Raw genomic sequence first — 13,158 nt, 5'->3', positions numbered from 1 at the left:
TAAATAACCAGGTATGGAGGAAACATTACCCTAGGGAAAATGAAAATATGTGAACTATCCCTTGATGCCCCAATTCAATCAGTTGAAGTTTCCCTTTCAATGGCAAAGACTTTGAACACACTTAAAGAGAAACTGACATAATTTTAGCACCATAAAAATCACATTAAAAAGTGTACATATATACCTTTTGTTTTTTTAAACATTTTGTGTCAAGCAAACGCATTGCTAATTTTCACATTTTCATACATTCTTAGAATGTATGGAAATTACGTCTAGTCGGACGTGAAAATTCTATACTGATATGAGTGGGAATTGGCAGTGCATTTTGGCAATCAATAGACACTGCAGTAAATATAAATTAATATAAACTTGTCAGTCTTGTCCAAGCTTGGACTTGACACACAAACCGGTGCTCCATAACCAATCAGAGCTACAGTAGGTCTAAAATACAGGCCTGTGTCATTCACTTTGAAGTTGCACTGCACTGGAGTGTGTTAAAAGGCACAGCGTGACTTTGTCCAGATCATTGTTAACAAAGCAGTTGTTATTCTAAGAACCTGAATGGTCTTCTGCAAATATATAAATACCACAGGAGTCTTACTTCTGGGTACATTACAGTCCTGTTGATCAGTCCTCTCTCCCTCAGTTGCCAAATGCACTACATCAACATATTTTTGGGAGAAAAGTCTGCCCCTCACCCACTTTTCTAGGACGATAACTTAACATATTCCCAGTAGATAGCTGGACAGTACAGATGATAGTCTTTGGTACAAGGTTTGTGTCATTTTCGGTTCTAGCTAGTTAAATGACTTAGCTATATGTATCAAGCTATCTTTGGTATATATGGCAATGGACTATTTGCATATAGCCTTACTGTAGCTCTGATTGGTTATGGTGCACTGGTCTCTGTGTCGAGTCCAGGCCTAGATGTATCAAGCAGAGTTGGGACGAAGTCATTATTATTCGAGCCACAAGCAAATCTCAAATCACAAGGTTCAAGTCCGAAGTCCAGTCCCAAGTGAAACGTCTCGAGTCAAGTCCAAGTCATGCATTCTAAGAGCAGGTCAAGTAAAAAAAAAGGGCAGGTCAAGTAAAAAAATGTATATATATATATACACACTTCACAATTAAATTCTTGCATGTACTGTATATATATATATATATATATATATACACATACAGTGGGGCAAAAAAGTATTTAGTCAGCCACCAATTGTGCAAGTTCTCCCACTTAAAAAGATGAGAGAGGCCTGTAATTTTCATCATAGGTACACTTCAACTATGACAGACAAAATGAGAAAAAAAAATCCAGAAAATCACATTGTGGGATTTTTAATCGTTTTGTTGACATTGAAGGAGAGGTTACCCTTGTTTGGCTCCTGTGTTGAGGATCAGCGTAGTGGAGGTGTTGTTGCCTACCTTCGCCACCTGCGTTCGGCTCGTCAGGTTGTCCAGGACCCACTTGTACAGGGTGGTGTTCAGAGTCAGGGCCCAGAGTTTAGTGATAAGCTTGAAGGTCACTATGGTGTTTGAGGCTGAGCTGTTGTCGATGAACATCATTTTATCATAGGTATTTCTCTGGTCTAGATGGGATAAGGTAATGTGCAGTGCGATGGAAATTGCGTTATCCATGGACCTAGCCTCTCAAAGTACTTAATGATGATAGAAGTGAGTGCTACAGGGAAATAGGCATTTAGTTCAATTACCGTCACTTTCTTGGGTATAGGAACAACAGTGGACATCTTGAAGCAAGTGGGGATAACAGAATGGGATAGGGAAAGATTGAATATGTACGAAGACACTCCAGCCAGCTGGTCTGTACGCGACTTGGGATGCTGTCTGTGCCGCCAGCCTTGCGAGGGTTAACACACTTAATATGCCTTACTCACGTCGGCCACAGAGAACGACGTGGGTGGTGGTCCACGTCGGCAGCACTTGATGCGGGCGAAGGAGGAGTTTAGCTTGTCCAGGAGCAAGGCATTGGTGTCCATGACGTGGCTGGTTTTCATTTTATAATCCATGATTGTCTGGAGTCTCTGCCATATACCTCTCATGTCTGAGTCGTTGAATTGCAACTCCACTTTGTCTCTGTACTGAAGCTTGCCTGTTTGATTGCCTTACGGAGAGCGTAGATGGACTGTTTATACTCGTCCATGTTCCCATTCACCTTCCCATGGTTAAACGCGGTGGTATGCGCTTTCAGCAAAAGCTGCCATCTAACCATGTTTTCTTGTTTGGATAAGTTCTAATTGTCACAGTGGGAACAACATCCTCTATGCACTCCCTGATGAACTCCATTACCGAGTCAGTGTATACGCCAATGCTATTCCCGGAGCAAAATGGAACATATCCCAGTCTGCATGATCAAAACAATCTTGAAGCATAGATTCCATTTGGTCAGACAAACGTTGAACAGTCCTTACCACGGGTACTTCCTGTTTAAGTGTCTGCCTATAGGATGGGAGGAGCAGAATGGAGGAGGGATCTGATTTGATGTGTTGATAAAACTTCGGTAACGTTTTCCTCAGAATTGCTTTATTAAAGGCCCCAGCTACAATAAATGGAGCTTCAGGATATTCGGTTTCCAGTTTGCACAAAGTTCAGTGTAGTTCCTTGAGAGCCGTAGCGGAGTCGGCTTGAGGGCTGTTGAACAGCTGTGACGATGACCGGAGAGAATTCTCTCGGTAGGTAATGCAGACGGCATTTGATGGTGAGGTATTCCAAATCGGGAGAACAAAATGGCTTGAGCTCCTGTACGTTACCACAATCACACCTTGAATAGTTCATCATGAAACATACACTTATGCCTTTCTTTTTCCTGGAGAGTTCTTTCTTCCTGTCCAAGTGATGTACGGACAAACCCGTGCCACAATCATGAAACATGTCTAAGTGTTGCAATAAATGGGACAGGGATGGAATGATTAAATGCTAGCAATTGCTGTCAGATTAGACGGAATATAGATGTACCACATTTAAACATGTGAAACTAACAGCAACCATTTCAAAAAGAGAACAAAGCACTCTCCACGGGCGAGAGTTTGGAGTGCACAAGTGGATAGAAAAGCCTTTGGTGCATCTTCGCCACAGTGATAATGAATTTTATCAACAAACACCAAATGCAAGTTTCATAAGTAAATTACTAATTCCAAGCAATTTTGACATACCAAAATACCATTAGGCCTATGCTGGCAATTGTTGCTTGATGCCCTATTGCTGGGGAGCTTGCAAAGTAAGCAGTTAAAATGATTGATCGCCACATAATTCCTCCCTCCCTACAATTTGACTTTGTGTTGCACGCGATTGTATAGCTGTATAGCTGTACAGCAAATCAGCAATCTGTTCAGTAGCTACCTGTGTTGATTGGCAGTTTGATTGACCATTCAGAGGGTTGAGTGTTGTTTTCGCTAGCCAATCTGTTGTATGTTTTTTGAAGGGGCGATGCTGCGTGGGGAGAATCTCAATTGCATACTCCTCGTGTCCTCTCACCTTCTCAAAACCCATTGGAGGAGAAAGCCAGAAGTCCCACCCACCCCTAAACAGCTTCCATCACCTAGTGATAAGACTGTTAAATGGCTAACAACTACTGCTCTCCCTCTCCCACAGCCTATCGAGTGACTCCATTACACCACTTTTGATTGATTATTTTGCCATTAGTATTTATCTATTTATCCTGCTACTGGTAACTAATTACTCCTGTTTACATGTATATATTACCAATAGTATAGTACCATAAGTATTTATATATTTGTAGTACCAGTCATGTTTTATGTATGAAACCCCCCTCAACCACTCCAGTATCCCTGCACATTTAATAAGGTACTGGCATTGACCTGTATACACAGTACTTGCATTTCCGTGATTTTTGTGATTCTAACCCACCTCATTTGTGCATTTTATTTTAGTTAAATGTTTTATTATCCTACTACACTGACTCTGACGCTCTTCGGATGTGGCAGGACTTGCGTGATCACACTCTCCGTAGCCAATGTGAGCAGGTGTCTTTAAAACAGGTCAACATTCACAAGGTCATGGGGCCAGACGGATTACCAAGACATTTTCAACCTCTCCCTGACCGAGTCTGTAATGCCTACATGTTTCAAGCAGACCACCCATTGTCCCTGTGCCCAAGAACACCAAGGTTACCTGCCTAAATGACTACTGTCACAGCACTCACATCGGTAAACATGAAATGCTTTGAAAGGCTGGTCATAGCTCACATCAACACCATCATCATGGAAACCCCAGACCCACTCCAATTCGCATACCGCCCCAACAGATTCACAGATAATGCAATCTCAATCACACACCACACTGTCCTTTCCCACCTGGACAAAAACAACACCCAAGTGGGAATGCTGTTCATTGACTACAGCTCAGCGTTCAACACCATAGTGCCCACAAAGCTCATCACTAAGCTAAGGTCCCTGGGACTATATACCTCTCTCTGCAACTGTGTGGCCAAGCACGACTCCAACACCATCAATAAGTTTGCTGACAACACAACAGTGGTAGGCCTGATCACAAACAACGATGAGACAGCCTATAGGGGGAAGGTCAGAGACCTGGCAGTGTGGTGCCAGGACAACAACCTCTCCCTCAATGTGAGCAAGACAAAGGAGATGATCGTGGACTACAGGTAAAGGAGGGCTGAACAGGCCCCCATTAACATCGACGGGACTGCAGTGGAGCAGGTCGAGGGTTTCAAGTTCCTTTGTGTTCACATCACCAACAAACTATCATGGTCCAAACACACCAAGTCAGTCGTGAAGAGGGCACCACAACACATTTGGCATGGGTCCCCAGATCCTCAAAAGGTTTGACAGCTGCCCCATCAAGAGCATCCTGATCGGTTGCATCCCCACCTAGCATGGCAACTGCTAGGCATCCGACCATAAGGCTCTAAAGAGGGTAGTGCATACGGCCCAGTACGTCACTGAGGCCACGCTTCCTGCCATCCAGAACCTATATACTAGGCGGTGTCAGAGACTCCAAACACCTATGTCATAGACTGTTCTCTCTGCTACCGCACGGCAAGCAGTACTGGAGCGCCAAGTCTAGGTCCAAAAGGCTCCTTAACAGCTTCTACCCCCAAGCCATAAGACTGCTGAACAATTAATCAAATGGCCACCTCGACTCTATTGTTATTTTATTTTTTACTTTAGCTTATTTAGTTAGTCGTTTCTTAGAAACATAATTAAAAGCTAGAAACATAATTAAAACTTTAAAATGTGCATATTGATCTGGAATAGTGTGCTTGTACACACATTTTGATACTGTATCTTCTATACTTTTTAAACTATAGTGAACGAAAATATAAAAAACATGTAAAGTGTTGGTCCCATTTTTCATGATCTGAAGTGTAAAAGCTCCCCAAAAATGTCCCCATGCACAAAAAGCTTATTTCTCTCAAATGTTGTTTTACATCCCTGTTAGAGAGCATTTGTCCGTTGCCAAGAAGCTGATTAAACAGCATAATCATTACACAGGTACACCTTGTGCTGAAGACAAAAAATGTGTTTTGTTTTGTCACACAACACAATGCCACAGATGTCTCAAGTTTTGAGTGTGCTTGCAATTGGCATGCTGACTGTAGGAATGTCAAATAAGAGCTGTTGCAAGATAATTATTAATTATAAGTCATTTTAGAGAATGTCAGTACATCCAACTGTAGTTACTAAACAAAGCCACTGAACCACACACCTACTTAGCAAAACTACTGACCATTACTGACCACAACCACAAAACTACCGACCACAACTGTTGACCACTACTGACCACAGCTACTAAACACAACCACAACTGCTAAACCACAAGTACTGACCACAACCACAAAACTACTGATCACGACAACATAACTATTGCCCAAAACTAATGAAACACACAACTACTTACTAAAACTTCTGACCATTACTGGCCACAACTCCTACCACAACTACTGAACCACACACGTACTGTACTTACCAAAATGATCGACCACTTCTAACCACAAGCACACAACTACTGACTACAACCACATAATTACTGACAACAACAACAGACCACACAACTAATGACCACAACCACACAACTACTGACCACAACTAATGGCCAAAACAACACAACCACCTACCACAACTACTGAACCACAACCACACAACTACTGAGCACAACTACTAACCACTACTGAGAACAACTGACCACAACCACACAAAGGTAAGGTAAGACCACAAAACTACTGAACCACAACTACTACTCTGGAATGCACTAGCTCTGGTCCAACTCTGGTCCTAGGTGTTGCTAGCTAGCGCTGGTTCGCACTATGTCACGTTCTGACCATACTTCTGTTATTTTATTCTTTATTTTAGTATGGTCAGGGCGTGAGTTGGGGTGGGCAGTCTATGTTTATTTTTCTATGTTGGTTTTTGTGTTCGGCCTAGTGTGGTTCTCAATCAGAGGCAGGTGTCATTAGTTGTCTCTGATTGAGAATCATACTTAGGTAGCCTGGGTTTCACGTTTGGTTTGTGGGTGTTTGTTTCCGTGTGAGTGTTTGGGCCACACGGTACTGATTCGGTTTTCGTTTTGTTCACATCGTTTATTGTTTTGTATTTCAGTGTTCAGGTCATTTTGAATAAATCATCATGAACACTTACCACGCTGCGCTTTGGTCCGATCCTTCTTCCACCTCTGAATGCCGTTACACACTAACTCTGGTCTGCACTATAAATTATAACTACTTAAATGTGCATAAATGAGCATATAATACCTACCAACAATAATTGTAACTCTTGAACTCATCATGCTAGAAAAAAACGAATAAACTTTCACAGGTTTTTGCTATCTTAACTTTAAATTATTTCAAACATATTAACTAATAACTATAAATGTGCATTAATTAGCATAATGTAACTCACGAACAGTAACTCTTGAACTGTTCAAGCCAAAGCCAACATTCATGTGTTCAGGCTATTCTAACTTTTCCAACTATAACCAGTCTACTATAACTATAACCATTACTAATGAAGACACTTCCACAACTATAACATTTTTCAAAACCATACATACTTAAATATGCTTTGCTTTAAATAGTAAAGTGAAACTTTTAAAACTTTTACCGCAACCACAAAAATATTGGTTAAACAAATCCAATCCATTGTACAATACCATTTAGTTTCTATTATTATTTTATCACTGCATTGTTGGGAAAGAGGTCTTATGGTAAGAATTTCACTGTACTGTTTTACACCTGTTGTATCCTGTGCAAATGGGAAATAAACGTTGCAACTTGAGAGGAGAAAGGATGTGAGGTGTATGCAATTGAGATTTTCCCTCTGTGCCACAAAATGTACATTTACATTTGTAATTTAATAGAAGCTCTAATCCATAGCGATTTACAGTAGTGAGTGCATTCATTTTATACGTTTTTGTACTGGTCCCCTGTGGGAATCGAACCCACAACCCTGGCAATGCAAATGCCATGCTCTACCAACTGGGTGACAAAACGTTGCAAAACCTGGCCAGATAATTTCAAGTCATTAGTCTCAAGTCAAAGTCAGGTCCCAAATCTTGAGGCTCCAAGTCAAAGTCAAGTCTCAAGTTATTTTATTTTATATCAAGTCAAGTCTCAAGCCATCTAACGTGTGACTTGAGTCAGGCTCGAGTTTAAGTCATGTGACTCGAGTCCACAACTCTGGTATCAAGCCATCTAGCTTGCTAATTAAGTAGGTCTACAGTATGTAATTAGATTAGCTATTAGCCACAAACTTGTGATCATTTTACTTTTTAACTTGCTGAATTGATTGTGTTGAGATTCCCAATCACTGCCATTTCTGTCCAAAAATATTGAGCAAATTAAACAAACAGGGCATCACCTGAATGGCTGATGATGGTGATTTACAACCTGATAGATATATTTATTAGACTACTTAAACTGTAAGAAAATATATGTTCATTCAACATACAATTGTAAGACATCCAGCTGCAATAGTATTACGAGTTTGCTCGACAAAATTCACACAAATTCACGCAAACTTTTTGTTGTGAGTTTGCTCAACAACGTTTTTGCTGAGTAAACTCACAATCCTATTGCAGCTCGTTGCCGTACAATGTTGAATCAACAATTTGTTTTGTATGATTTAGCGCTAAATTAATCATGCATTGACTGCATCCATATAATGCTGCCAACCATGCTGTACTATATGTTATAGAATTTTGAGTCAAATAGAAACAATTTCTAAAACCTCTTGTAAAGTACATTTGAAGAATAAACCACACATTTGATATTTTGGGACAATACTATGATTCTCTGTTTCATTTCTGTAAAATAGTTAAGAGTGTCAGTTTCTCTTAAACACCGCTGACACAACGGCAATTTTCTGAGTGAACCTGCAGTGCAGTTTCACATTTATCTGCAGTTGATTGAATAGCGGGCTTAGTATAGTATACTGGTAGATAGAAGTATGAATGACATACAGCATTATCAGAGTGGAAGATGTAGGAGGCTGGAGAGTTGTCCACAATGATGACCTTGTTGAGGTCCCTGCCCAGACGACTCAGGTCTTTCACATAGTTTCCTTGGTGGAAAACGCAGGACTCCCGGAAGAGACGGTGTTGGAAGGCACCCCATTTATCCAGCAGGTCGGAGACGGGATCGGCATACTGGCACAAAAGGAAAAAAAACACACACAACATTGTCACTGATGGTAGTTCACAGAAAGCTCTGTGTGTGTGGTGCATATGTAAATGTAAATGAAGTCCGTGTCTATGAGTAAGATATTAGAATGGCAGGGCTAAGTTTCTAAGAATTGTAAATAAAACATGTCAAACACGTGTCACATTCTTAAAGGGAACGTTCACTATTTTAGATGCCCCCATCACTTCCATTGATTGTTAGATAGCATGGACTTAAGTTAGCTTACATTTGTAGTGGCTGTTTAAAGAAAACAGAACCATGGATTACAGTTTCTCCTTGCCCATAGACTACTTTCATGATGAGGAACCATCTAACATTTAACTTGTTAAATCCCGAATTTCCCTTTAAGCCTAGTAGTTGACTAAAAGTTAGATCTTTTCAACCTTTTTAATGTAGTTATGTCAATCAGCATTCAGTGAACATGATCTCACCTTTGATAAACTCGCAGTGAACAGAACACACTCAAACAACTCCCCCATTCTTCTGAGATACTCATCCATATGGGGTCGCTTCAACACATACACCTGAAGTAATAGAAACACAAGTCATGGGGAAATACTTCCGATTATTTACAAAACGTTGACTGTATTTTTTCCTTGCTCAAGACGTTAATGCTTTTTAAACTACTTTTTGAATAGTTTTAGAATCATTTAAAATAATTTTTGGAGCAATAGTTGTGCCTACGCCCTCTCCATCTGTGACTTTTGGCTGCACCTTGCCTTGCTTGTCCAGGTTTACTGTTATGGGATGCCAGATGATATTGAGGTTAATGGGTTGGGACATAAAAATGAGACGTTTGAAAGAGACTGAAAGAGAGGTTAACACCTCTGACAGCATATCAGACTTCATAAATGCCAGATGACCCTACATTTCCACGTGGAATAGTCAATCAGGTGTAGCCTATTATCTGTATATGGAAGGATATGCCTGTCAATATATAACTTTTATTCCAGTTCTGCTCGATTCCTCGAAAGAGCATGACGCTATCGGCCTTGTTCCTGGACCAAGTCATCCCGAATAGGCTCTCCCTGCTTAAACAAGCCTATCCTAGATTACTTGAAACAGACCCAGGCCTGGGGTATAAAACAGGTGTTATCTTCTGTCTTCTGGCCAAAATGTGCCTTTAAACTAAGCAAAACTGCAGCAGTATCTGCAATCTCCAATGTCATCTCCAATCGGCTGGACAGATTCTGTTCTAGGGACTGAGATTGATGGGCCCGGTGATTTCTGAGAAGCCAGTCAGTACTTCCTTGTTTCGTCAGCCCACAGAAATAGACACCGGCTGCTGAGACCCGTCCACAGAGAAGGCCAAAGCTCTGTCAGGTTGCTAGGCTAGTGTACTAGCACTATAGCACCGATGAGTAAACGGTGGTAGGAAAAAGGTAAAAAGAAAAGAGACCACTTTGAACTAAAGGCACACTAATGGCACACTTTCAAAACTGAGGAGATAGCATGGATAACACAGAAAATAGATTATATAATTGTATTTGAGGTCAGGTCAACTTTACTGCTTATTCCATTGTGGAGCTTTGAAGGAGAGAAGGCTAAGAATTTAAACTCAAAAGAGTCGTACTTACCTGGTGAACTGTTCCATCGATTTCCACTGGAATGATAAAATCAGCGTTGTTCAATGGCTGTTGAGAGCAAGAACATACGATGTAAGAATCAAGTACGGAACCCATTTACTTAAAGCTGCATTATATCACTTTTTGGGCGACCTGACCAAATGTACACAGAAATGTGAGTTATAGATCTGTCATTCTCATTGAAAGAAAGTCTAAGATGTGGTAGGGTAAGTGTACCTATTAAGCCCACCAAAATCTAAATTGAGACATTTCTAACATATACTGCCCTAATTTTGTAAGAAAAGTGAATATAAAATGAAAGATTAATCTCTCGTGAAGTTATGACTTTACTTACAAAATGTTTTAATAAGACAAAAAATATTAGATAAAATATGTGAAAAGTCTGGACTGGGTTTAGTGGGTACTGAGTGTACCCTTTAAGCCCATGGGTGTTCCAAATACGCCCATCTCTTAAATAATACATTTTAATTAATGTCCAAATGTTCAAAACGTACAAACTGACATTTCTTATTTATAATGGGATTATATTAATCTCCCCTAAAGGTATTAAAATAAACAGATCATTGCTATTCATCATGAAAGTAGCACTTATAACAGTGGGGGTCCAATCGTTTCCACACAGATCAATGTGGACTTAGGGTTTTGCTCTTGCCAACCAGTACCCACACCTGACTCAACAAATAAACTAATCACAGACTTCAATCAAGACATGATTAGTTGAATCAGGTGTGTTATTGTTTGGTTAGAACACAAACCTGCACCCACACTGGCCCTGTGTGGATAAGAAGCCATGCAACAAAGTCCATAACATACACAACCTTCAATTCATTATCTGAAAGCTGATTCACATTTGCTGTACTGTTAATCTTGTTAATTAGTTCAACTTGTCTTCCTAAAGCCTATCTGAAAAGAATGTAAAATATCCCTCTCTATTGTGTATTATAAAGGTACAGGTGGTAGACTAAAAAACTGAATCACATGGATGAAAGACAACAATATGACAATGCCCCACCCAATGCCCCACTTTAAAGTACTAATTAAGTAGTTTTTGGGGGGTATTTGTACTTTATTTTCTATTTTTGACAACGTTTATTTTGACTTCACTACATTCCTATAGCAGATAATGTACATTTTACTCCATATATTTACCCTGACACCCAAAAGTACTTTTGAATGCTTAGTAGGACAGAAATGGTCCAATTTAAACACTTATCAAGAAAACAACCCTGATCATCCCTACTGTGTCTGATCTGGCGGAGTCACTAAACACAAATGCTTAATTTGCAAATTATGTCTGAGTGTTGGAGTGTGCCCCTGGCTATTCGTAAATAAATAAAAAACAAGAAAATTGTGTCTGATTTCCCTAATGTAAGGAATTTTAAATGATGAATTATTTTATTTTTGATACTTAAGTGTATTTTAGCAATTACATTCACTTTTGATACATAAGTTAATTTAAAAGCAAATAGTTTTAGACTTTTACTCAAATAGTATTTTACTGGGTGACTTTCACTATTACTTGAGTCATTTTCTATAACAAATCTATACTTTTTCTCAAGTATGACATTTGGGTACTGTTTTCCACCACTGCTCAATAGTCCTATTCATGTCCCTCATTTGTTCGCATCTTTGTCCACCGCTTGTAGGTCTTCTATCCCTAATATCCTTCAACCCTGATCTTATTCTTCTCTCTCTGCATCAACGACTCCAAACATCTTAGGGAGAGTAACGAGGTTTCTAATTGTTCCTAATAGTTTCTAATCTTGGTAAAGGCACCATGGCTAGATGTATAATATGGATCAAGTAAAATAAAATTGTATTTGTCATGTGCCGAATAAAACCTTACCGTGAAATACTTACTTAAAAGCCCTCAACCAACAATCTAGTTTTAAGAAAAATAAGAGCTAAAAAAATATTTACTACTAAAGTAAAAAATAAATGAGCAACAATAAAATAACAACAACGAGGCTATAACCAGGGGGTACCGATACCAAGTCATTGTGCGTAGGTTCAGTTGAAGTAGTTGAAGTAATGGAGGTAATATGGACATGTAGGTAGATGTAAAGTGTCTATGCATAGATAATAAACAGTGAATAGCAGCAGTGTAAAAAGAATACCAATACAAATAGAACGGGTAGCCATTTGATTAGCTGTAAAAAAAAAAAAAAAGCCTCTCGTAGACGTAGTACTCCAGTACCACTTGCCGTGCGGTAGCAGAGAAAACTGTCTATGACTAGGGTGGCTGGAGTCTTAGGCAATTTTTAGGGCCTTCCTCTGATACCGCCTGGTTTAGAGGTCCTGGATGGCAGGAAGCTTGGCCCCATGATGTACTGGGCCGTACACACTACCTTCTGTACCGCCTTGCGGGCATAGGCTGAGCAGTTGCCATAGCAATCGGTGATACAACCAGTCAGGATGCTCTCGATGGTGCAGCTGTATAACTTTTGGAGGATCTGAGGACCCATGCAAAATATTTTCAGTCTCCTGAGGGGGAATTGGCATTGTCTGGCCCTCTTCACAACTGTCTTGGTGTGTTTGGACAATGATAGTTTGTCGGTGAGGTGGACACTCTCAATCTGCTCCACTACAGCCCCGTCAATTAGAATGGGGGCGTGCTCGGCCCTCCTTTTCCTATAGTCCACAATCAACTCCTTTGTCTTGATCACGTTGAGGGAGAAGTTGTTGTCCTGGCATAACACTGCCAGGTCTCTGACCTCCTCCCTATATGCTGTCTAATCATTGTTAGTGATCAGGCCTACCACCGTTGTGTCGTTGGCAAGCGTAATGAGTAGCGCTTGTTGGAGACGTGCTTGGCCACGCAGTCATGGGTGAACAGGGAGTACAAGGGGGGACTAAGCACACATCCCTGAGGGGCCCCAGTGTTGAGGATCAGCGTGGCAAATG

The 13,158-nt window shown here is 40.3% G+C and overlaps 1 protein-coding gene across 1 annotated transcript in view; it reads right to left on the bottom strand.

Annotated features, from left to right (window-relative positions):
• The window catches only part of LOC115131675 (uncharacterized), a 41,079-nt gene that overhangs the window by 10,681 nt on the left and 17,240 nt on the right, over window positions 1–13,158 (bottom strand). Inside the window, exons 3-5 of the mRNA XM_029663623.2 lie at window positions 10,246–10,302; window positions 9,100–9,192; window positions 8,449–8,634 (exon numbers count right to left, since the gene is read on the bottom strand). Of these exons, the coding sequence (XP_029519483.1) occupies window positions 8,449–8,634; window positions 9,100–9,192; window positions 10,246–10,302 (336 nt within the window). The remainder of the gene's footprint in view (window positions 1–8,448; window positions 8,635–9,099; window positions 9,193–10,245; window positions 10,303–13,158) is intronic.

The sequence above is a fragment of the Oncorhynchus nerka genome, linkage group LG1, assembly GCF_034236695.1.
Source record: "Oncorhynchus nerka isolate Pitt River linkage group LG1, Oner_Uvic_2.0, whole genome shotgun sequence".
In the NCBI taxonomy this organism is placed as follows: Eukaryota; Metazoa; Chordata; class Actinopteri; order Salmoniformes; family Salmonidae; genus Oncorhynchus; species Oncorhynchus nerka.
The sequence above is the reverse complement of the archived record's forward strand: the minus strand, read 5'-3'. Positions and strand labels throughout refer to the sequence as shown.